The 26,089-nt window shown below is 44.2% G+C and overlaps 1 protein-coding gene across 2 annotated transcripts in view; it reads left to right on the top strand.

Annotated features, from left to right (window-relative positions):
• LYRM4 (LYR motif containing 4) overlaps window positions 1-26,089 on the top strand; it is a 125,369-nt gene that overhangs the window by 15,168 nt on the left and 84,112 nt on the right. For both annotated transcript variants that reach the window (XM_073810291.1, XM_019945191.3), the window contains exon 2: window positions 24,395-24,515. In XM_073810291.1, the coding sequence (XP_073666392.1) occupies window positions 24,395-24,515 (121 nt within the window). The remainder of the gene's footprint in view (window positions 1-24,394; window positions 24,516-26,089) is intronic.

The raw sequence follows: 26,089 nt of genomic DNA, 5'->3' as shown, positions 1-26,089 counted from the left end.
CAAGCACCTTTCCCTTTCTAAAATGGGACAGCTACACTGGAGACCTTAGTGCCAAATATTCCTTTACCCCAGAACAAATGGGCAAATCAGTTTACGCCTAGTATTTCCTGAGAACCCATAGCATATGTATTACAGCACTAGGGCCCAGGGTAGATACAAACACAGGGTGGCCCTGCTGTTACAGGATTGTCGTTGATGGGCATAGGACGTGGACACACAAGAACAGCTCAAGAAACTGCCTTGTACACAGAGGAAACATGCAAATTGAAATAACGTCCAGACACTGCAGATTTGCACATGTAGTGGCAGAGGCGCTGGTCATGATGTTTTGTCCATCGCGTATTACAATATCGCACAGGTACTATACAAATGACATTGTAGTGATTGTTTCAACCTTCTAGGCCTAACTTCCACTTCAGTTTTAACTTTATACGTCTCTTCTCCTTTAGAAACTTAAAATTCTAAAATATGTTCTTCATTTAATAAATGTAACCCCTACCTCCCCACCGGGAAAATCTTTGCTTTATTCTCAGACTAACCCTGCCTTTAAGCAGAAGTTGCTGATGTGTGAGAAATTCCATCCTCTTGTTCTTTGTCACCTTTTATGCCTTGACTCAATTTAGGGCCTCACAGACCTGTCACCTGGGACAGCTGTCAGGCTGGGGAGCATAAGATGTTGCATTTTGCTTCTTGGCATTCGCAAACACAAGATTATTAGGACTTTTCCCCCCACGATAAAAAGTTTTCCCTCTTTTTAAGTCATGAAATGCCTGTTTATATTGTGAGGATTCGGAGAAACCACAGAATTCTGTAATAAGCAGCCGAGTAAGAGCTTTGCCCACCGTGAAATGTGGGACAAGTCGCACCTCTCTGTGAAAACAGCTCTAACTTACGGCTATGCAAGAGCTCTGAGGAAGTGGGGAGGAATACAAGAGAAGAAGACTACTGTTACATTGTCCAGGTTCTCTGCAAATCAAGTCTTGAATATGTCCTGAATTTATACCAGTGGGTTTCTCTAGGGCCGCCTGCTGTTACCTGACCCCCTTGCTTCCACAGGAACGAGAGGCAGTTTACTTGTGCCTAAGAAAAGCAGTTTCTTAGACTTTTGAAAGATGGATTATTCAGTATCTTTAATTATGTTTGGAATTCCCCTCCCCCCCATTTTTTTTCTCATGGTTGCTAAGTTCTGCCATGTTGAGTGATGATGGTTTTGAAAAGTAAGAAAAAATTACACAGTTAACTTAAAGAAGAATACATTTGAGATATCCAGCAGCCTGAATTTGGAGGGAAGTGTTAAAAAATTATTAGATCGATGTCATTGCTGATTTATTGAGCTTAGTTTATAAGAGTTCCCAAATTGCACTTATTCTGTTTATACTTCACCCTGGCCCCTAAAGCATTTTAAAACTTATAAAAATACATACAGTAAAATGCAATAACATGAAATAATTGTTATAATTTTAAAATAATAAATGAGAATCAGGGCAAAGGGGAAATAAAGGTAGAGAATATAACAGTGAGGTGTAAAGTTGGACCACAAAATGCAATTATAAGTCAATAGAACTTCCTTAAAGTCTCTGTATTCTGTATTGTAGTAGGGTAATACTTTTTTTTAATGCAAAGTGTACTTACAAAACATTCTCTTAGGAAATTGCTAGAATGTAATGAGCGTTATAGGAAATTGACTGCGTCTTAAGGCCTCACGTCAATTGCTGTGTGCAGTCTTTGTTGTGGATGAAAGGTACTTAAGGTCCTGTTACTTCTCCTTTGTGACCCCTTTCCTGACAGACTGAATCCCACTTCATTTTGTATAAGCCTTAGCATTTATTTTCTCAATTAACTGGTACCTAACCAATTTAGGAAAATTCTATCCTTTACAAACCAAAATAAGTGATAAAATTAGATAAATTACATGAACCAAGCTGTGAATATCTAGGTTTAGCAAGAGTCAGCTAAATTAAGGTGGGTCCTCCTGGCTTTTGTCTGGATTAGTAGTAGAAACACCGGGAATAGGGCTCCTCAGCTGATCTCTACCACCCCTGTTTTAAGAAGCAGATTTAAAATTGCCAAAGTTGAGACATAATAATACATCACCGTGACATTTTGATTATCTGTTTGGCTTCATAGCAACTCATTATTGGGGTTCTATTTGAAAGAATAATTGTTTTTTTAACTCAGGGATTAAAGGCAAACAGCTCACAGAGATGATCCTTCAGGATAAATCGAGGATAAATGAAAGTCATATGGCTTGATGCTACTGCTTCCTGCTTGTTTCCTTTTCCCTGGTATTTCTTACCCTAATATTATGATTCCTGAGCTAATTTGCTTGAAGTATTGTTTTCAGTCTCATCAATATGAATGAGAATCATGAGCAAGGCTATCTTGATTTAGAAAGATTCCTGGCCTTTGAACCAAGAAACCTTGGTTCAAGTTTGAGGTCAGCTGGCTCCCAGCTCTGTGACCTTGATGCATTTAGTCCGGGTACATCCTCCAGAATGCCAGAGTTGCGAAACTTCCTGGCAGAATGTCTGGTGTATGCAGTAGATACTCCGAGATCCCTTCTGCAGACAGGAGTAAGCTAGTTAATATGCAGTTACCTCTTAAACTAGTAGATCAACTGCCGAATCTTTAAATTCGTAGTAGCTAGCAGTCGTTTAATGAACTCAGTCAAACTTGTTGAGCCGCGTTCTGCACAAGGTGTTTATTAGCAATCCAGAGAACCCTGTCACGGTGGTGTGTGGTCTCTGGTGATGTGTGGTCTCCGTGTGATGAGGTTGGTTTGAGTCTTCATTCAGCAGACATTGATTGAGTACCTGCCATGGGCCAGACCCTTGGGCTCCTTGCCGGAAATTCAGAGACAAACACAACAGAACGTGATCTTTTCCCAGGCGGGGCTTGTGGTTCAGTGCCTAGAGTAAGACACTGAGGATTGTACAAAGGCGCGGTGGCAGAGAGCTGGCAGAGCAAATAGGAGGGGCGACGGAGCCCGCCCCGGGGGCCCAAGGTTAAAAAAGTGATGGTGGCTTGCCCGGCTCGCTCGTAAAGACTCTGCAGGGACTCGCTGGCAAAGGGGGGCAGAAGCCGAGAGGACGGGTGCAGAGGGCGGTATAGTCGGCGCTGTGTGTGAGGGGCTCCCAGCAGTGCGGCCTCCCTGCTGGGGCCTCAGAGACACTGTGCCGAGTGCCAGGCCTGGTCCTGGAGGGCAGAGAGCCGCGCAGGGGCTCAAGCAGGACTGCAGAGAGCACTTCTAGCGAGACCACCCCAAGCGGACGGAGACCGAAGACACAGAGGCCAGGAGGAGGTGACTGCAAAGGAGGGGAGGGTGGCTTGAGATACACTGAGGAAGAGAATGCGCCAGTCCCAGTGACTGCGTGGATGCCTTGGGTTAGAGAGAACGACCTGACCTGAGGTCAGGAGAATGTAACTGGGAGCAGAAGTCGTTCCAAATGAAACATCGCGTGTCAGGGACAGCGCCTCCTGGGCGTGAGGAAGACGTCTGAGCACCAGGACGGCATCTGGACAATTCAGGCTCAATTCTAAACCATCTCTTTGGCCCTAGGTTTTGACTTAATTTGCGACACTCTGTATGTGCTTATCTCACTTTCCTTTCTTCAATTATGTAGCTTTCATATATTAATGTTATTGTCAGTTTATCAGTCATCTGTGTCCCATTAGTTGACTGTATCTGTTCCCAGGGTAATTATTTGTTTTATTTACTAGTTGGCTACTACCTTCATTGGATGTCATTAATGCATCTGTTAGCCTTATATTTATTCTTTTGTCCCTGGGGTAATTTTTTGAGTAGGTTTAGTACCCCACCTTTGGTCTAGTTTATTCAAAATTACTTATATGATCAGTTCATTATAATTATAAATATTACTCTGTAGCATAACTATTCATTTAATGTCTCCATACATTTCTTTTTGCCTGCCCATGTTTTGAGAATAAATGCAAAGATTTTCCCTATATAATTATCCCTCTCCTACGTCTGATCTCTAGGAGTAGTGTTGTTTTCACCGGAAATCACTTCCATAGGCAGAAGCATCTCTTAAAACCCTTTTTGCCCTTTACTGAGCAAAAAGCTAAATTAATCGAGGAAATAGTTCCTTGCAGCCAGACTGGAGCCAGAAAAAGCCACTGACCCTGTATCCTGGTCTAATTGTCTCTCATTCATTGATTCACGAAGTCTTCCGGAGCACTCACCGTATGCCAGAGTCGTGCTCTGTGCCTCTCCTTCCCGGACTGCGGAAGAACAGCTTTCAGCCCTGGTTGAAGCGGTAAACAAGCTTTTAGTGGCAACCTAATGCTTTATCCCAGACTTAAAACCCTAAAGGAAGGAAAGCCCTGGTGGGCGTATAACTCAACGAGAGCAGACCCCGATCGGGCAGCCTCCAAGCAGGGACGTTGCTCACAGGCTCTGGCCTGTGTGGGCCCCGAATCCTGACTGCGACGTTCAGTCCCTGCATCCGGCGCAGGCCCCTCTCCCTCCCCGCGTTGGAAGGACGCCTGTCACCGGAGACTGTGATATTTAGTTTCTGGGCTCGGTGCTTCCCCTTTTCCCTCTCCACACTTTCCCGGTAACGTTATCCATCGCCGACTGTGTGTTGACTCCCCCGGCTGTTTGCAGCCCAGGCCCCTGTCCCAAGACCAGACGCCTCAACTGCTCTCGCCTCCTGCACGCCCCGCAGAGGTGCAGGAGGTGACTCAGCACCCACACGTGCCAGCATGCCTGCTTCCTCCCCGTCCTGCCCCTCTGCTCCTCCCTGGGATGGCTGTGCGCACCCTCTGCTGGCGGCCCCCTCTGCACCCTCCTTCTCCCCGTGAGGCCTCTACACGCAGGCGCTAACCTAGCGAGCTGGGTGCCAGACAGCACGGCCTAAACGTGGTGGATGGAAGATTTCTGGGAAGAAGTACGATAGTTCGTCCAACTTAAAGACCTTAAAAGGAGTAGCGTCAAGACTTGAATCCGAAACTCTGAGGCCAAAATGTGCACACTCTCACGCAGCCAGTCTCCTCCCCTTGCTTGAAACACCCCAGAGGCTCTTCTGGCCTTCAGGTAAAATTCCCTCCCGGCTTCACGCACTCCCCCTAGAGTCCTGCCTTCTCCCCTCCTGTCTACTTCTCACGTTTCCTGATGCCACGCAGCTTTAGGCCTTCATGTGATCACGTAATGAGGCCTGAGCTTTCCTCCCCCACACAGCAAGTTCCTACTCATCCTTCACACTTCAGCTAACAGGCCAGCTCTTGGTAAGCTCTCTGAAACCTCCCAACCCCACTCTGCTCCCTTGTTTAAAAATATTAAAAGAAAGAGAAAGGAACATCTTTAGTTGCTTCTCACTTCTTTGGGGATAAAATCCTTACCACAGCCTGCATTTCTCTAGCCTTATGTCCTCTCACCTTCCCATCAAGGGTGGGGGGAGCCCTTGCCTTGGCCTCCTCAGGTGCTCTGCTCCCTCTTCCCCGGGCCGTTCCTCTGTCTGGCAGGGCCCCCTTCCAGTTCACAGAGGCCACCTGTCCCTGCTCACTGGCCTGGCCCAGCAAAGACGCTCCCCAGCCCGGTCGGCTCTCGCAGCCCGTGGGCCTCTCCATCGGACACTTACACCGGTTGTAATTTTGCAGTTATTTTGTGATTATTTGAGCAATGTCTCCCCCGCTAGTCGGACTGCAGGCTCCAGGAGGGCAAGGACTGTGTGTTTCCCTCACCACAGTCACCCCAGCCAGCATCCCAGCCAGGCCCCAGTGTGGGCACCAGCACGTGGTGAATGGACGACTCCTGTTCTCGGGGGCCCCTCCCACGTCCTCCAGATACCTTGTATAAATCCTGCTGTGATCACTCCCCCATCACTTTGCCCCTTATTTACTAGACTGTCATCCCCGGGGAGTGGGGACCATGTTTGAACCAACTTTGTCTCCTTAGTGACGGCACACCGTAAGCGCGTGAGAAATGTCTGCGCGAGCACTGTGTGTGGGTAACTGCTTATTAACAGGCAGCGGCGGAAAGATTTTGGTGAATGGCCAGGGTGACCGTGTTTAGGACCCAGACGGTTACATCATTTTGTTTTCCTTCCTACCTCTTCATCAGAATACAGAGGAACCACGTTTTCCCAAGCCATATTTATAGCCATCCTTTTTTCCCGCAGAAATTTACCTATTATATTTTAAAATGACTTTCTGTGAGTGAAATCAGCATCGTATCTTTCTCACTGGGATCAGCCTAACGTAAACGTCTGCAAAGTCCTAACGCATAACCACACAGGAATCCAAGCCCCTTCGCCAGTCTAGGGGAGACCATGAGCCAGTGCGAGCAGCGACAGCAGGAACCAGGGGCCTCAGGGGTCGGTGCTCCCAGCCGGCACCCGTCAGCACCCACTGGCCTCCGCGCCTGGTGTTCGAATTCCCAGGTGCTTACTGCTGCTACCGGTTCGCCCCTCCTCATTGCCACCTTTGCTGCAGCCCGTCAGGCGTGCAGGGCACCGCTGTCTCCTGGTCTGTCTCCCTCTCTTCCAGGTGGAAGGCCCCTCACATGCACCCCGACCTCTCACACCCGCTTCAACCCCTGTGCTCTGATGATCCGCCCCTCTGTGCATCCTTTCCTTAGCCTGCAAACCAAGGACCTCCTTCCTGTCCTGGCTGGGCTGCCAAACCGAGCGGGTCCAAGCTAAAAACCTGCATGCCTCCCTACCGCATTCTGGCCCTCCGGGCGAGCGGGCCTCCTGCATGCCCCCTCCTGGGCGATGCTGGGCTCTCAGGCTGGAAGCCACCTTACCTGTTCTCCTGACTGTACCACAGCCAGTCGGTCGTCTTGCCCAGCGGGTCATCTCCTGTGCTTCTCCTACCAGGAAACACTTTGTGTCTGCACAGTGACTGTCTTTGCTGGCCCTCACCAGTTTTTGTTGGGTTTTGTAACAGCCTTCTACTGCTCTCCGCCTCCTGTTCTTGGTTCTTACCAGGTGTCCTTCACATTTGCCGCTAGAATGTTTTTCTAAGTCTCATCACAGCACTCTCTGACGTCTGTGTTTAAAAGTAGCGCAAAGAGTTAACAGTAGTAGACTTCTTCCTTTAGAAGCAAATTGGTCAAGAAACTTTGACTAGGTAGAGCTCAGATGAATAAATGCTGACTGAGAGGCAAGTAAATATGAGCCATAGTGTAGGATTATGAGTAACTATGTCTAAGACATTGTTTATCTACATGAAATATGTTAAATTTGCTCGTAAAATTCAGGTATTCAAATAGATTAGTTTTTTTGCTGCTGGAAATATTAAGAATTGACCCTGAGTCAAAATTTGCATCTGCTTCCTATCATATTGAAGCTTTAACAAAATAAATAGGATCATAAAATTAACATTTTATTGTTCTTCAGAGATCTGTATTCACTTCACTACTCTCACTGAATTAAATTACCTTTAGTTATTTGTTTATATAAAGATAAAAGGCAAACTTGATAGAATAAAATATGGATTATTTACAAGGCCTTTGGACTTTCTCTTATTTAAAGGCGTGAATTTGTTAGCTGACTTAACTTATGTATCTTGTGCTTATGTAAGTTTGGATAATCAATAATGCCCCTTTACATAGTAATTCTCTAATAAGAAAAAATTCTTTTTTAGCATGAGTATAGAATTGCTCTGCAGACCTTGTCTTGAATGACAGTAGCTTCTCAACATTTGTTTTGCTATATTGTGGTTAAATTAAATTTATTTGAACTGGCCTGGGGACCTTACCATCTTTTAGCGCTATTGTTCCAAATTCTCAATTCATAAATAAGAGATTTTGGAACCCCATCCTTTCTCACACTGAAAAGAATCTGCATTTAATTTTATTCTTAATTGAGGAAATCAGGAAAATAAGGGTAAGAAAACCAAAATGAGACCTGGAATGAGGTTAGCAAGCAAACTGAGTTCTTGGAAGTGTGAACATTTGGCAGCCATAGTACCGCCTCCAGTCTGGCTCTGAGCTTCCCAGGAGGCAGAGGGGACCACGAGTAGTTACGTGAGTCACAGTGTCATGATACAAAAGCAGCCCTGTGCCTAGAAGTGCAAGTCTTCCTGGTACTAAAACCCAAGAAGTTTATCTTGTGGCTCGTTGTATGCAGGGCCACCTTCTTAGCATAAATTCCATAGGGCGGTTTCTTCTGGCATCTCATAATCTTGACTAATGACACAAGCCCCCAGTGAATAAAGCAGTTCTGCAAGAGACCAAGATTGCAAGTGCCTGGTGTAGAGTACCCAGAGGGATAGGTAGAGGGCTTGCCTTTTAGTGAATCCTCCATAAATAGTATTTATTTCTAAGTTTTGATTCATTTTGAATAGCAGTGGGTGTGAAGTTATGCTCCCAGGTAAGATCTAGGCTAAGTAGAAAGCTTTGCCCCTACATTGAGGGATTTACCATGACCAGAACCAGAGACCCCTGAGAATCTCAGATCCCCTCCAGTTCAAAACCTTCCAGTTCTATACCTTAGAGATTTTTTTAAGGGGCTATTATGATGGATGATCTGTTTAAACAAAAGAACTTTCAGGTGAGACACTCAAGTAAATTAGTTATAAAATGAACCCCTGTGTAACTAAATTGGTTTATTCTATAGAATTAGTGTGAGCTATGAGCCACTTAACATGTGCCCAAAATTAAGACTGATTTCAGAAAATTTTATCTAAAGCTAATTTTCCAAATATCTTGAGCTCAGAGCCATTGTCTGTTAAGACCACTCTTGTTTGTTAAAGCTTGATATCTGCATTCAGTAGAATGGCTTTCCCTCTGTGCTGAGAGAGAGAGAGAGAGAGATTTCACTACACTTTGTTCTTCTCAGGCGGTCATAGTTTTGTTGACATAGAGTCTCCCCCAGAAAGGTAAGAGTTTAGCATTTAGCATACTGATAACATTTCTTCCCATTCCGAGCCAATATATTATATATATTCGTCATCTCAAAACTAGTGAAAACATTTTATATTTTCAGATATTTTCAGTGGCAGTCAGTTAGTAAACACATTTTTTTCTGATGAAACTGCTTTGTAACCGAGTAAGCTTGGACCCAGAGGTAAAAGAATGGACCTTGAAGTGTGTTCTTAAGACTAACACAACCAGATTATTTTTCTGTCTAAAGTATTCGAAAGTAACTTACCTCCACATATTTCACGTTTAATGGATCAGAATTGTGATGATCAATTTTGTGTTCAAATGCTGTATGCCAAACATAGCAAATGTTGAAATATAACAGTAACTGGAGGTATATGTAAATTCTTTCCAGAACTAATATTACTAATTTGCTATAGTGTGTATTAAATGAATAGTAAAGAAAAGACACAAACATGTAGTTAGTAGGTGAAAGATTAAAATAATATCTAAGATTGCTTGTTAGACTAAAAAAATTCATAACTATCATTTTAGTCTGTTTATATAATTCTTCTGGCTAAATGTAATTGAATTCTTTTTCCTGTTGGAATAGAAATCTTACAGTTATCATTGGGTCACAGGTTTTTGTGGGAGTTTCTCTCCTTGTATTCTAGCTAAATAAAATTTTTCAATTCAACAGTTGTTATAGAGCACCTACTGTGCGCAAAGCGTAGTATGTCCTGTGGGGACACAGAGATGGACAAGGTCTGGGCTCCTGTCAGGTGAGACAAAGAACCTGGAAGATGTGCCCATAAGTCCCAGCATCCCAGGCAGCACGATGCGGGGTAAGGGGGCTGGACAGCAGTGCTGCAGACAGAGTGCCACAGGGGCCAGAGGCCAGGAGATGGCACAGAAGGCAGATGTGCTCATTAGTGGGAACTAAATTCTGCCTGGGAGCTATCACACTGAAACCACAACTTCACCTTGAATATTATCCCACACCCTTAATCTCATCACTACATATTACCAGAGGATTCCATCCTCATACTTTTTAAAAAGTAGTCTTCCTCTTTCCCTCCCTCCTTCCTCCAAGACTCTGTATTCCTTCTTCCATATTTTTCTTTCCTTTCCCGTATGTTTTCCCAGTCATATAGAAATAAGGGATTTTGAATTCTATATTTGTCTTTGGCCTCCCTTTGCAGAATGGCTCTCCACTCTGGTGAAATTCCTTTCATCCTTCAAGGATGTCAACCTCCCTAGAAAGACTTCCCAGACCCCCAGGCTGAGTTACTCCCTCCTTCCTCTCTATTCTCAGAGCACTTCCCATATAGTCCCGTTATAAGATACAGTGATGTATAGTGTGTCCCAACCCCGGGAGCTTTGTGAAACCATGGCTGGTTTCCACTTGGATCCTAAGCACCTCGCGCCGAGTCTGGGGCCTAACAGATGAGTGTGAGCGAATGAGCAAGACCTTCCTTTGAGTAGTAAGTGCATCTCACAAAAGTCTTCTCTTCTCTGCATCTCGGCGATATTCGATACAAACAGAAAGAATATTTTTAAATAATGGTGAAGAGTCCCTCAAAATTAACATTTCAAATATAAAGCAGCCTAAATTTAGTCCTCTTAAATAATGAGAGTTTTTATTTTGTTGGGTTTTTTTTTAACATCATGATAGAAAATATATGGTACAGGCTGTTTTAAGAAATATGGCTTGAAATTAGAGTCAGAATTTTGACCACCCTTCTTTATACAGAGTAAGATGGTTAGTTACAGTGGAGTGAAGGGACAGGCTGAGGAAAGGGCTATAGAATACCAGCCTGACACAGGACACTCAGGTAAGACCAGGTTGCACATCCACGGATCAGCATCTTCTCAAAGCCAGGACTGCCCGCAGTCCTGAGCACTGAGGCTAAGACCACTGTAGGGGAGGAAAAACTTACTCAACTCTCTTATGCTCTGTGCACGGAGCCTGTGAATTAAACTGTCAGAAGACTAACAGGAGAGACCATGTACGAATTTTATTTCATGTTAATATTTTTGCATAGCATGGAAGGAGCTTCATAGAAAAGTGGCAGCCCCAAAGAAGCAGTTAGACTTGGGGGCTTGTATACCATTTTTACAAAGGGCGGTAAATTGTGGAGCAGTGACTAGACAAAGCCAAGGGATTTGGGCAGCTAAGGACAGGATATTGTTGGAAATTGACTAGGAAATATGTGGGGGAAACTAACAGAAGACAGGGTTATTTAGTGTGGTTTGTGTAGACTCATCTCAGCATAAACTCCCCATATCTGGTGGGAAGAATGTTTTCTTCCTGGTACCAGGAGGACACCTTTCTCATGGGAAATTTATGCCCTGCTTTTGGCAGAAAAGAGAAGGGCAGAGAGCCCTTCCTGCATCTGCTGTTTCTCAGTTGCCTTCAGCTCAAAATAACCAAATGCCAAAGTGGCATATTAGGGCATGGAATGTTCTCCCCTTCATTATCATAATTTGACTTTGGACTTGGCTGTGGGATCTGTATGGTGGGGACCTTTTGGAAGAAGGGGCGGGGAATATATTGACAATCTCTGCTGTGACTCATGGACCTCACACATCTAAGATCAGCTGATGCACTTGGTAGGCTGTGTTGCCAGAGGGTTAGAGGAGATACAGGTGCAGCTGTGCCTGGTTTGCGGCAGGTGCCCTGGATCCATTAGCTGCTGTGAGAGGAGGGTCTGTAAGTAGCCTCTGATGAATGAGCAGGACTTGCCTGTGGGAACTGTTGGCACACGCCTGGGACCGGCCCTTTCAGCCTCCAGCCTCTGAACCTTGAAGGGGCTGCCTGGGTAGCAGTTTTGTCCAGATCAGCATTTCCCAAAATGTAATGGGTGTTACTGGAGGGGGAGAAGCCCTGTGAAGGAATCTAGGTGCCTAACTTTGCTTTCTCACATTTCCAGGCATCTTCACTGCTTTAATGTGTAAATATTCTTTGTGGCTCTTCCTGAGGGAATACTGGTATTTTCACGCAGTGCCTGGTGGGAAGTGTGGGTCCACATGTCAGATCTGACTCTCTCCTGCTTTGGGCTCTTGAAAGCACTTCTAGGCAGTTGGAGGGCTCCCCAAATCTGCCGCATCACTCATTGTCTGCCTGCCATCGTTGGTCTTATCCATGAGACCTCCTTATATCTAGAAAACATACGTTGCTCACTTATTCTTGCTGGTGACTAATGGCAGGAGGAAAGGATAAAATAAACAAAAACGCATTTTATTTGGCTTCTTTTTAGCAGCACTGATAGGAAATTTTAATGAAGACATTTGAGTTTAATGACCAAGAGGAATTTTTATTGTTCGTGCTTTATTTTCCCCCATAAAGTGGAAAATCCAAAATTAATTGAATATTCTACCATACATATTCTCCTCAAATTTAAATCATTTAAAGGTCCTGTCTTACATTGGCATGGTTCACACTATAATTTTAAAATAAAATTTTTAAAGCTGTATTCTGTAGTCTAACTTTTAACACTTACTACATGATGAAAGCTTGGGTTTGCTTTTTTAATACCAGGTCAGGCTCATCTCAGGTAGATGAGGGGGTCGCAGGGGAAGAAGCAGAAAATCCCATCCCTGCACATGGAGCTTTTATGTCGTGGTGACCCTTTTAAAAGAAATATGGCCAGATCCATAAGAAGAGCATGTGTATATGTGAAGACACTTAATACTTGAGCATTATCTTTGTTTTTGCCCTCACAGGAGTAGTTTGAAGGACTCCACAAATGAAGGACATGTTTCTCTTTTGGTCCAGGAACATGTGAGGAGGGGACTGTGGGTCTGAGCTCTTCGAGTCCAGCTGGCGGGGCACCCGTGCTGTCTACACAGCCGTGTCTAAAACCAAGAAACGGGGAAGCCAGGACCCCGCCGCTGCTCGATCTGTATGCCTCCCTGCCACAAAGCTAGACAGTGTTTTATAGGTGGCCTTTACTTTGATAAATTGGTTTACATTTTGAAAAATCTTGTTTGCAGCAAAATGTCAGTGGCAATGAGGATAGATCCAAGTGGTAATTAGAAGTTTAATTTTGATGAATTGTAGGTTAAAGATCTTAAATGTTTTTATGCACCAAAAAGGAAGCCTGGACAGAAACACTCCTAAACTTTTCCTCTAGGGCCTGAGGAGAGCATCTGCTACAGGACAGTGGAACTTTTCTTTCTTTCCGTTATTTATTGTTGTTTTTTTTTTAAAGAGACTGTTGCCTTTTTAAAAATCCCCATAGAACTGTACCTAAAATCTGCAGTTATATAAAAATGGTTTTTAGGTCATAGTGTTTTGAATATACTTTTTGTTATATGTACATAATTTTCATATTTATTATTTTAATACATAGAGGCCATGAATTTACCATAATTCCTTACACACACATCTGTCGTTTCCATAACTACACCTGGGCAACTGAACTCAGCTGGACAAAAATCACCCAGTTTGGCAAATGGGTACTGGATGTTACCAACCTCAGCTGGCTCTTCTCATTGCATAGAGAGTTCTGGAAGTCTGGTCAGGCTCTCTGTTTCTGAAATAATTGTTTTAAATTCCTCTTCTCAAACTTCCAGTCCTCCTCACTCTTTTTTTATAATTTTGTTTTCTGATGTATACTCCAGAAGCCATAACATAAAAGAATAAACTCGTATTGGCACAAAAACAGAAATATAGATCAAAGGAATAGGATAGAAATCCCAGAGATAAACCCACGCACATATGGTCACCTTATTTGTGTGTGTGTGTGTGTGATACGCGGGCCTCTCACTGTTGTGGCCTCTCCCGTTGCGGAGCACAGGCTCCGGACGCACAGGCCCAGCGGCCATGGCTCACGGGCCCAGCCGCTCCGAGGCATGTGGGATCTTCCCGGACCAGGGCACGAACCCGTGTCCCCTGCATCGGCAGGCGGACTCTCAACCACTGTGCCACCAGGGAAGCCCCGGTCACCTTATTATTGATAAAGGAGGCAAGAATATGCAATGGAGAAAAGACAGCCTCTTCAAAGTGGTGCTGGGAAAACTGGACAGCTACGTGTAAAAGAATGAAATTAGAACACTCCCTAACACCATATACAAAAATAAACTCAGAATGGATTAAAGACCTAAATGTAAGGCCAGACACTATAAAGCTCTTAGAGGAAAACATAGGCAGAACACTCTATGACATAAATCACAGCAAGATCCTTTTTGACCCACCTCCTAGAGTAATGGAAACAAAAACAAAAATTAACAAATGGGACCTAATGAAACTTAAAAGCTTTTGCACAGTAAAGGAAACCATAAACAAGACAAAAAGACAACCCTCAGAATGGGAGAAAATATTTGCAAATGAAGCAACTGACAAAGGATTAACCTCCAAAATTTACAAGCAGCTCATGCAACTCAATATCAAAACAACAAACAACCCAATCCACAAATGGGCAGAAGACCTAAATAGACATTTCTCCAAAGAAGGTATACAGATGGCCAACAAACACATGAAAGGATGCTCAACATCACTGATCATTAGAGAAATGCAAGTCAGAACTACAATGGGGTATCACCTCACGCCAGTCAGAATGGCCATCATCAAAAACTCTACAAACAGTAAATGCTGGAGAGGGTGTGAAGAAAAGGGAACCCTCTTGCACTGTTGGTGGGAATGTAAATTGATACAGCCACTGTGAAGAACAGTATGGAGGTTTCTTAAAAAGCTAAAAATAGAACTACCATACGACCCAGCAATCCCACTACTGGGCATATACGCTGAGAAAACCAGAATTCAAAAAGAGTCATGTACCACAATGTTCATTGCAGCTCTATGTACAATAGCCAGGAAGTGGAAGCAACATAAGTGTCCATCGACAGATGAATGGATAAAGAAGATGTGACACATATATACAATGGAATATTACTCAGCCATGAAAAGAAACAAAATTGAGTTATTTGTGGTGAGGTGGATGGACCTAGAGTCTGTCATACAGAGTGAAGTAAGTCAGAAAGAGAAAAACAAATACCGTATGCTAACGTATATGTATGGAACCAAAAAAAAAAAAAATGGTTCTGAAGAACCTAGGGGCAGGACAAGAATAAAGATGCAGACGTACAGAATGGACTTGAGGATATGGAGGGCTCAGCGGCCATGGCCCACTATTGCCAATTTTTCTTTTATTGTGGTAAATTACTGATTTTGTTATGTCATTAGGCACTTTTAAATAATTCATAAGTAATTATTGTAATAATTTAGAAAGCATAAATTCCAATAACCAAAACTAATTATTGTTAACATGCTGTTTCCTTGTAGTTTTTCTGTACCTATATTTTACCTAATTGAGAGCATCCCGAATGTAAAGTTATATCTGCATTTCAGGAAACTTAACATTAGAGGGTAAAGTTAGATTCCATATTCAACATCTTCCACTAAAGTTAATTCCAGGAAGATCAAAGAGTTAAATGTAAAAAGATAAATCATAAAAATTTTCAAGAATACATGGGTGAATATTTTTTGTGATTTCACAGTAGAGAAGACTTTTGTACATATATATAACCAGAAGTCATAACGTGAAAAGTGTTACACTTTACTGCGTAAGAACTGAATGTTTTTACGTGACAAAGCACACGCACATAAAGTCAAATGACAGTCCAAGGAGAACATTGCAGCTCACCCCAAAGGGATAGTTTCCTTAACACCTTCCTAAATAGGTCTTACAAATCAATCAAAAAGACAAATCACTCAGTTAAGAAAAGGCAAAGGTTATTAACAGACACAGAGGGCTTTAAACTTGTGAAAAGGTGGTCAGCAGCACTCATAACAAGAAAAATGTAATTAAAAGTGAAATGAGAGGGGCTTCCCTGGTGGCGCAGTGGTTGAGAGTCCGCCTGCCAATGCAGGGGACGGGGGTTCGTGCCCTGGTCCGGGAGGATCCCACATGCCGCGGAGCAGCTGGGCCCGTGGGCCATGGCCGCTGAGCCTGCGCGTCCGGAGCCTGTGCTCCACAACGGGAGAGGCCACAACAGTGAGAGGCCCGCATACTGCAAAAAAAAAAAAAAAAGTGAAATAAGAGACCATTTTTCATCTGTTAGGTTAGCAAAGATCAGGAAGTTTCATGACACGTGTTGGCAATAGTGTTGAAAACCAGCAACTTACATGTTGCTGGTGGAAGCTTGGACCGGTCCCTCTGCAGAGAGAACTTTGATGATATTTTATCAAATCTACCATATACATATCCTTTGCCCTACCGGTTCCATTTCTACGAATTGTTCCCACAGACACACATGCACGTAATGCTATAGTAATAGCAAGATCAGAAACAACCTAAATACCCATTAATAAGGGGCCCACTAAATGGACTGTAATTCACGCATATGGTGGAACCCTGCACAGCCCTTTATGGGTCAGCTCATTTGTACTGATAGGAGATGATTGCTCAGATACATTTTTATTCAGGAATTAGAGGTGCGCCATATGTTTAGAACCCCACTACTTATGAAGAGAAGTATACACATAGCGGGTATAATACGAACCCAGTATCTCTGGGAGGCTACACAGGAACCTGGCAACTGTGATTGCATCTCGAGAGAACAGGGTCTGGAGCGGGAGGGAGACTGGTAATTCTCCTTACACCTTTTTATACCTCCGACTTTAGTATCTGCAGCTTTAAGGTTTTTGAAGCATCTCTTTAAAAAGCTGCATGATGTCATCATTTTTGAACATTTAAGGTTGTTTCTATTTTTAATGCTTATAAACAATTCTGTAATGCATATCTTTCTGTATACATCTTTGTACATATTTCAGATTGTTTCTGTAGGATCATTAAGAATAGAATTAGTGGATAAAAGATAATGAACATCATTATACATTATGATGTATGATACTATCTTCCCCACAGGAGATATAGTTCATATCCCACCATCAGGCTGTACATGCCCTTTAGGTTTTTTTATTATTATTATTTATTTATTTATTTTTGGCTGCATTGGGTCTTCATTGCTGTGCGCAGGCTTTTCTCTAGTTGTGGCGAGTGGGGGCTACTCTTCATTGCAGTGCACGGGCTTCTCATCGCGGTGGCTTCTCTTGTTGTGGAGCACGGGCTCTAGGCACCTGGGCTTCAGTGGTTGTGGCACTCGGTCTCAGTAGTTGTAGCTCATGGGCTCTAGAATGCAGGCTCAGTAGTTGAGGTGCACGGGCTTAGTTGCTCTGCGGCATGTGGGGTCTTCCCGGACCAGGGCTGTCCCCGGCACTGGCAGGCAGATTCTTAACCACTGCGCCACCAGGGAAGCCCGAAACTCTCTTCGTCTCATTCATGTGCACAAAGATGACCTGTCATATTATTGAATCAAGGAGTACGTAAGTATCAGCTGTCCAGAATTTCCAGGGAATGCATCCTTCTGGGAAGCTGAGTTCCCATAGTTTTCTAGACGTTGATGCTGTAAGTATAGGAAACTTTCTTTAAATTTTGTCTCTTCGTTAGATATATTACACATTGATATGTGGACATGTGTCATGGAGTATAACTGTAATCTACTTTTCCTAGTTTTTTTGGTTTTTATATATAAATTTATTTATTTATTTTTGGCTGCGTTAGGTCTTTGTTGCGGTGCGCGGGCTTCTCATTGCAGTGGCTTCGCTTGTTGCGGAGCACGGGCTCTAGGCTCACAGACTTCAATAGTTGTGGCACGTGGCCTCAGCAGTTGTGGCTCCGTGGTGTGTGGGATCTTCCCGGACCAGGGCTCGAACCCGTGTCCCCTGCATTGGCAGGCGGATTCTTAACCACTGCGCCATGAGGGAAGTCCCATGCCCTTTACTTTTTAAAAAAATTCTGCTAATTTGATGGACAGAAAATTATACCTTGTTTAAATATACATTTCTTTGATTGTGACCAAGGCTGAACATTCATATATCACCTGTCTCTCTAAATTTAGTCACTTTTTGGGTTCTCTCGTGAATTACTGGTCCGTGCTGCTCACTCATTTATTTGCTGTGGTCCTTCTGTCCTGTTCGATTTATATGCGCTACTTACATGCTAAGGATATTAATCTTTTGTCATATTTGTTTCTAACTGGGTCAGGTCTTTAAGGACGAGTAGGAGTTAGCCAAGAGATCGGGCTGGAGGAGGACACACCACATGTGGAGAAACAGCAGGCCTGCCTTCAGGAAGAACTGAGAAAACTCCAAGTCTTCCCGTAAAGCTGCAGGCAGTGTTTCATTCTGGAAGTGGTGCTGGGTGGGGTGGGATTGATGAACAGGAATATACCGTCCATGCTAATGCACTTGACCCTTATTCTGAAGGTAATAGAAAACCGTTAGGGAATTGTAAACAGGGAAGTATGTAATGGGTGTTATTTACAGCTGCTCCCAAAACTGAGAGCCTTTGGTCTCCAGAGTGGGTTTCTAATAGGAAGTTTCTAATAGGAACTTTACCTCCTTACCCATACCCTTCTCGTTGGCTATTGTCCTCCTTCCTAAAGTAATTAAACTCAGTTATTTCACTTACACTTAACTGCCTTTGTCACTAGCTTTTTCCCTCATAATGCTCGCAGCCCAGCCGCTTTTCCTAAGACATACTTGGCACTTGAACTATTTGTAGCAGTACTTGGAGCAGTGTTGGGAGATAAGATGATCTTTTTAAGCTTTGTGATGCCAGAGACAATTTTCTTTAATGCCTTTGCAAATGAATAAGAACTTGGCTCATCCCAAGTACTTGTCAGAGGTTGGATAGTTGGGGTTTATTGGCCCCTGAGGAGACACAACTTGGAGTTGAAAATCCCAGACTGTGTTCAGCTGGGTTCAGAATCCAGCTCTGCCACTTACTGGACATTTGATCTTGGCCTTTTTTTTTTCCTAATCTCTGAGTTGTAGTTTGTGCGGATTAAATCAGATAATGTGTATCCAGTTCTGAGCACAGTACCCTGTGCATGGTACCTGTGCCAGAAATCATAGGTATTATTTGTCCCTTTGGACCCTCAAAAGAGCACTGGAAATGACTAGAAAGCGCCCTTTTCTTTGTGGATTTTGAAAATAGAAATCTGAGGTTATACTTATCTCTGTTGCATTCAGTATTACCTGCTTAAAGTTCTTTTTTTATCCTTTCTTAAAATATTTTTCCTCTGACCTTGGAGTTCAAGGTTTTAAAAGTAAATATCTTGGCATTGTCACTGTCATCTGGTTGTTAAGTCTCAATGAACCGTCTCAATTTTTTATAATCACTTCTGGAATATTTTCTCCATTAGAACTTTAATTACCTACACAGTCCACTTTGTTCACACTTATTATTCATAAGTTATATACCTTTGCCCTCTTCTGAAGGTTATTTTTTTCTTACATATTTCTCATCAACTTATCTTTCTGTGTTTTAGATTTGATTTCCTAGTTTGTCCTCTCTTCTGGCTTCTGTAATAACTGTTAATTTTTACTTCCTTCAGCTGTGTACATAATTATCCTCTAACATTGCCGTCTTTGTTTTGTGGGGTTTTTTTTCCCTTTTTTTGCTTTTCTTAAAAGTGGGCAAATGTAATGTAGCTCCTATACTATTTATCTTTCAATTTTCTTTAGAAGTCAACCTATTGAGGAATAATTTACATACAATAAAGTATCCGTTTTAAGTGTGAGGCTCAACCTTTTGACCAATATACAGTCAAGAACTGTTCCATTGCCCCAGAAAGCCTCCTCAGACCCTCTGAGTTCCCTTTGCCTGGCTCTTATTTCCTCTTTCATGATTTGGGTGTGGATTTCATCCTCCAGCCGCCCCTGAGGCCAGTAACCTTGTTGATCTCCACCTCCCACAGTGCTTACATGATAGGCCTTCTAGACTTCTTCATTGGATTCTCATGGTGAATTTTGTAATCATTCCCTTTCAGAGGTTAATTCAATCTTTGTGCTACAACCCTTTCCATTCTATTTCTTTATCAGTTTCTTACTCTTTGTTGTGATTTCCTTACTGATTATTAGTATTTTTCTTGAAGGTCTCTTTGATATGATATTTGGATAAGTTTGTATATTTAGTAAATATTTATTAAGCTCTCTCTCTGAGCCAGGCACAAGGAAGATAAAAGTCCATACTGTGTGGGACTACCATTCCAGTGGGAACTTAAACATTCGTAAGAAGGAAGCTTTCTGCTCTGTTCCTTACCCAGAGTACTTATGACCTTCAGATGATCCTTGAGCTTCTCCTCTAAAGCTGTTACTATGCATTCTATTATACACAGCATACATACACCATAATCCCAAGACTCTTGCATTAATCTGAGGTAAGAGCCTGAACCAAGATTAGAGCTGAGGGTTTGGAGAAGTGGAAGATGATGCAGAAGACTGTAAGTTGAAACAGTAAGATTTTGTGATTGTCTAAATGTAAGGAATTATGGGAAAGGAAGGCACTTAGGATGAATACCCAAATGCCTGACTTGGACAGTTGGCTGTCTGAGGATCCTCTTACCTAGGAATGAAATACTGGCCATTGGGGAAAAGGGAAAAGAAGATGATAACTTCAGTTTTCAAAGTGTTCAGTGGGAGAATTTGTAGTGGGCATAGTGGGCGCCTTTTGTTGGCAAGTCCAAAAGGCAGTTAGGTTCTATGGATTGGTTTTATGGTCCAGAACCAATGGCATATATACATATATGGTAGTTGAAACCTTGGGCATAGACGCCGTTACTGGAAGACATGTTATTAAAATGAGGTCCAATATGGAGCCCTAGAGAATACAACATACAAGAGGTAGCAGAGTCAGATAAGCCCGCACGGAAGACTAGGAAGAAACAGCTAGTAGACCTAAAGGATAAGAGGAGAGACTAGCCAGCTGCGGAACTCTCCGTCCGCAGAGCAAAGATAGATACCTCAGTAACGGTTTGCAAACACTATCATCTGTCTCACTATAAAAGTTGACTTTAAAGATCTTACTTTACTACGTATTATGAAAATTTTTGTTACCTAACATTGGTGGCCTATGTACTCACTGAGTGGCCTTTAGATATTAAGGCTCGATGAATCTTAAGACTTGACCTCAAGAAGTGAGCAGACAGCGGTGTCACGGAAGCACACATCATGGTTTCATCAGGCAGTATGGCCTCAAAGGTGTGTAAGGGTGAACAGATGATCTGAAGCAGCAGTAGGGTCCAAGGGCGTAGCAGCACTCTCCTCTCAGCCCCGTGGAGTCTGGAGGCAGGATGAAGCAGCTTCCCCCTAGTGGCTGCGAGGGAAGCCTGTCTTCAGGAGCAGGGCATCTCCGAGTTAAGGCCTGTGGAGGGAGGACGTCCTTCCAGGCAGGTGCAGGAGTTTGCCCCAAAGAGGCCAAGAGAAAGGGTTGAGTCGTTTTGTTTCTGGAATACTTGGCTTGGGGCTGTGGGAAGGGGAAAAGGCACAGGTGTTTTCACAGGATGGATAAGCAGAGAAGCCAGCATGTGGGGTGGTGACGAAGGATGACAGAAATGAGGATATTACATCAGCTGGTTGCCAGATGACACCTCTTGCCCGCTGAAGCCAACGTGAGCCTCCAGGTGCTGGGTGGCTGTGATTATTATGGCCTGCATTTGGCTGACAGTGGTTCTGGAAAGAGGTGAAGCAGGACCTCAGGCACCGTAGAGCTGTCGTTCCTGCCGGCCGTATTGCCCTGCGCCAGGGACATTGGAGTGGCTGGAAGAATCTCACAAAGGAGTTTGATCCTTGCAGTGGGGAAAGGATAGCCAGTAGCACCTGTGTACACTGGAGGTCTGTTGGCACGGAGCAGGGAGAGGGGGTCGAGAAGAAGAGACTCGTGGGAATCTGCTGCACAAAGTAGCCCTAAGAAACTGCAGAGTTTCCGGACGGTAGAGGCAGAGCAGTGACGTGTTAGCAGACCCACCTGCCGTTTCTGTGGATGCCGTCTACTTTCTCATGGTAGCCGTTGCCATTCTGTTGCCCTTTACGTGTTAATTTTTTGTCTTATTTCAGACAGCGTCCGGCTCCCGCTAGGGTCGCCCCAATGCAGGCCGTTGTGCAGCAGCTGTTGGCTGCCGTCTCCTTGGCAGCATCTCACGTTTTTCTTCGAAATGTTCTTGCTTAGTGATACAGTCAGGGGACTGATGGCAAGAACGTGTTCGAGGATAAATGGGTTCCCTTGGCAGCGGTGAAAAAAACGCAAATGATACAAACCAAGGCGGGGCAGGATTGAAATAATTGGTGGTTAGCCCCTTCCTAGAAAACGGGAAGACTCAGCCCAATTTGTGATTGCCTTCACAAAATGATGACCATTTGAAATAAGAATCATATGAGTAAAAACTGTTCATGCAGTAGTGGTTTTATGGTCCAGAACCAGCGCAGTGTCTTCTCTTGGGGCAAAGGGAAGTACCTGTGCTCTAGACGTGGGCGGGGGGAGCAAGAAAGCGGGGAGGGGACCTTTCCGTGTCACTCGTTCCACAGGTGCAGCCAGAATTGGAATGACAGCTTTTGATCTTGCTTCAGACACATTTAATTGGAAGATCAAGAGCTTCGTTCCTTTAGGTATAGACTTTGGGGAGACTAGAATACACAAAGGCACGCTTAGAACGCTGACCTTGAACTCAAATGATACAAATTGTTGAGTGTCTTCAGCTATTTTCTAATTTCCTTAAACTTTAGAAGAACTTGGGTCGTTGCGTTCCGAGACATACTCCTTTGCTCCTAGCTATTCTGGCTAGTTGCTGGCTTTTAGAAGAATGAATTTAGTAATGACCACTATTGCCCATGGTATTTTTCCAAAAAGAAGAATTAAAACACTGGATGATTCCCTGAGGTAAATTCCTGTTGTAAAACCAAGTCTGCATATGGAACGAAAGATTAGAATTAAACTATTTTGTTCCTTCTCTATTCCCATCACCACCAGAAAGAAACTGTTTTGGAGGAGCGTGTGGGTGTGAGGGAGAACAGTGATGTTGTATGACACAAATAACCAGTATGTTGTGCACGAAAGGTGCCAGAGATTGCTTTAGCCACCCAGCTGCTGCCTGCAGTCTTGTTAGATTAGCAGCTGTACATGAGGAAAATCTATATAAATCTATGTATGTATATCCACTTCCAATCCTCGTGACTCTGAGATAGATGCCGAGCGCCCAGAAGCTCCGCGGCAAGCACTCCAGAAGGCTCCCATGGGGCTAAGATGAAAGACTCCGCAGCAGCTCGCACCCTGAAGTGCAGGCTCCTGAACCGTCCACTTTTCTCCCTGTGGTTCTTAACGTTACAAGATTTCATTTTCTCTTGCTTTTAAATGCAAATGGACTTGATATTTGAATGTTTAATTTTCTTTTACTTTAGGAAAGTTTATCTAAAACAAAATTAGTCCTCTCCAAAGTAAGGTTTCCCAGTTCAGTTGTATCCATCCCCCCGCTCCCGAGGAAATTGCATTCCCCTTCCCTCATTGCTCTGCTGCTTTTTCCGTTCTTCGGTTTCTAAATGGAACTAATGGTTTCACGTGGATTCTTTAGCTGGTGTTTCAAGGTAAGTGCAGAGCAACCGGAGATCATACAAACACTAGAGACAGTCGCGTCTGGTGTGTCTGACTTGGGCGGCGTCTCCTTGGTCCTCGTTTCTGTCTGGTGAGGCTGAGCAGGCGTCGGGGTTAAGGCCATCACTCTCTGAGTGTGGGAGTCCAGAGGTTACCGACCTTTGAGTCGTCTACTGTAGCTAATTATCCACACGACAGCCTGGTGTGACCCCAAGGGTGTAGGGTGAAGCACAGGCTGACGTGAGGAGAGGGGGTACTAATTGCATTAAGGTGTAACAAGAAGAGGAAGAAGAAAAGAATAGCTTTTATTTCTTGAGTTTTTCTACGTACAGGTTTCGTACCAAATTCCAGACACACATTATAAAGCCTAACCTTCCCAACAGCCCTGAGAGGTAGGCAGTATTAGGCCTGTTTGACAGGCGTAAGATGAGGAAACAGGGGCTTATGTTAAGAAGGTTGCCCAGGTTCTCACAAACAGAAGGAACTTGGAAAAGAATTCAAACCCAAGCCTGTCTGGTGTGCAAGGCTTGCGCTTAAACCGCTGCCCTGAACTGCATGTGATGCATGTTGGGCGGGGCTGGGGGAGTTCATGTGTGTGGACGTGTGTGCACTTTAGAGAGGGAGAAGAGCATTGTGGTGTCATCTCCACTCTCAACTGTGGTAGGGTCGCAGTATGGATCCTTGCCTGTTCTGTTTCACAAGAGAAGGTGGGATGAGACCGGAAAGCTGACCCAAGCGTGGCATCGGTCACCGTCTTGGTACACACACATGCAGTGCATCGTGGCACCTGTCAACTGTCGTGTTGTCTCTGCACATTGAAGGTTCACTTATCCATGTTAATGGAGGGAGGCCAGTTGTGAATAACCGTAAAAAGCCAATAATCTAAGGAGTGTTTCAGTAGCACTTTACCATTCACACCTGACTCGTTTGGAGTAGATTCATCTCCCCGAATCTTTTTGCTCAGTCATCCCAGGATAGTAATGGATGGGCCTGTTCCAAGAGCAGAGAGCAGAGGTGATTATCCACAGGGGCCTAGCAGACAGCTAATTCCTAAGGAACCACTTGTGAATTCATTTTTAAAAGCATCGTTTCAGACACACTGACACCTTTTCCTTTTTTCCCTGAATTCGTTTAGAAGTTACGCCATCAGGAGGATAAGAGATGCCTTCAGAGAAAATAAGAATGTAAAGGATCCTGTACAAATCCAAGCCCTAATGAATAAAGCCAAAAGAGACCTTGGAATAATCCGTCGACAGGTAAGATGGTTCAGTGATGTACGGTTTTTCGTTAAGAGCTTTAAGCTTTGACATGTCTCCCTTGATTGGTGTTTGTGAGTCACACCACGGGATCATGAAACTCTCTTCCTCTTTTTTGTTTTTATTTTTGGCTGTGTTGGGTCTTCGTTGCTGTGCGCGGGCTTTCTCTAGTTGTGATGAGAAAGGGGCTATTCTTGGTTGTGGTGCGCGGGCTTCTCATCGCGGTGGCTTCTCTTGTTGTGGAGCACAGGCTCTAGGCGCCTGGGCTTCAGTGGTTGTGACACTCGGGCTCTAGGCGCCTGGGCTTCAGTGGTTGTGACACTCGGGCTCAGTAGTTGTGGCTCGCGGGCTCTAGAGCGCAGGCTCAGTAGTTGTGGTGCGCGGGCTTAGTTGATTCGCAGCATGTGGGATCTTCCCGGACCAGGGCTCGAACCTGTGTCCTCTGCACTGGCAGGCGGATTCTTAACCACTGCGCCACGAGGGAAGCCCAAAACTCTCTTCCTCCTATTCATGTGCACAAAGAAAGATGACCTGTCATATTATTGAATCAAGGAGTACGTAAATATCAGCTATGCAGAATTTCCAGGGAATGCATCCTTCTGGGAAGCTGAGTTCCCATAGTTTACTAGACGTTGATGCTGTAAGTATAGGAAACCTTCTTTAAATTTTGTCTCTTCGTTAGATATATTACACATTGATACGTGGACATGTGTCACAGAGTATAAATGTAATCTACTTTTCCTAGTTTATATATATATATATAAACTTATTTATTTTTGGCTGCGTTGGGTCTTCGTTGCTGCGCGCAGGCTTTCTCTGGTTGAAGCGAGCAGCAGCTACTCTTCGTTGCGGTGCGCGGGCTTCTCCTTGCGGTGGCTTCTCTTGTTGCAGAGCGTGGGCTCTAGGCTCATGGGCTTCAATAGTTGTGGCACGCGAGCTCAGTAGTTGTGGCTCCGCGGTGTGTGGGATCTTCCCGGACCAGGGCTCGAACCCGTGTCCCCTGCATTGGCAGGTGAGTTCTTGACCACTGTGCCACCAGGGAAGTCCTTTCCTAGTACTTTGAAGTCATAATTCAAGATAATGTTGCCCTTTTCTGGAAGACACTGCTATGAACCTAAATTTTGTTGCATGTGGAAGGTGTATCTGCAGGTGCAGATGGTGTGAAGCACAGCTGCTTAGGTACTGACCCCAGAAGGACCCGGCGGGGTTTTTATTTTCCTCCTGTAGCAGTGCTGGCGGCTGCCTTGGCTTGTGCTTGCTTTGCTCTTTCTCGTGAGGTGGATGGAGCACCTGCAGCAGCCTGGCCTCCTGGGTGGTGTGACTTGTCCTTCTCTGCAGAATTCACCCGGGAGCCGACGGCGAAGGCAGCCTGCTGGCGACTGGCTTTCTCACCCTCTAAAAATCATCCTTTTCACTCTTTTTCTCTGATTTAGCAGCAGTCATGCCATAAGCTCCATTTCTGCTTCCCTTCGTTTTTCTCTCTTCCTTGCAGTGAATTTGTTTAGGGGTGGAGGGAAACCCCTTACATTTTCCTAAGATCTGTGAGTGTGTTGGAAAGGGCTTCTTTAGCATTG

Source organism: Tursiops truncatus, chromosome 10 (assembly GCF_011762595.2).
Source record: "Tursiops truncatus isolate mTurTru1 chromosome 10, mTurTru1.mat.Y, whole genome shotgun sequence".
Lineage (NCBI taxonomy): Eukaryota > Metazoa > Chordata > Mammalia > Artiodactyla > Delphinidae > Tursiops > Tursiops truncatus.
This window is presented reverse-complemented; position numbering and strand designations above follow the sequence as displayed.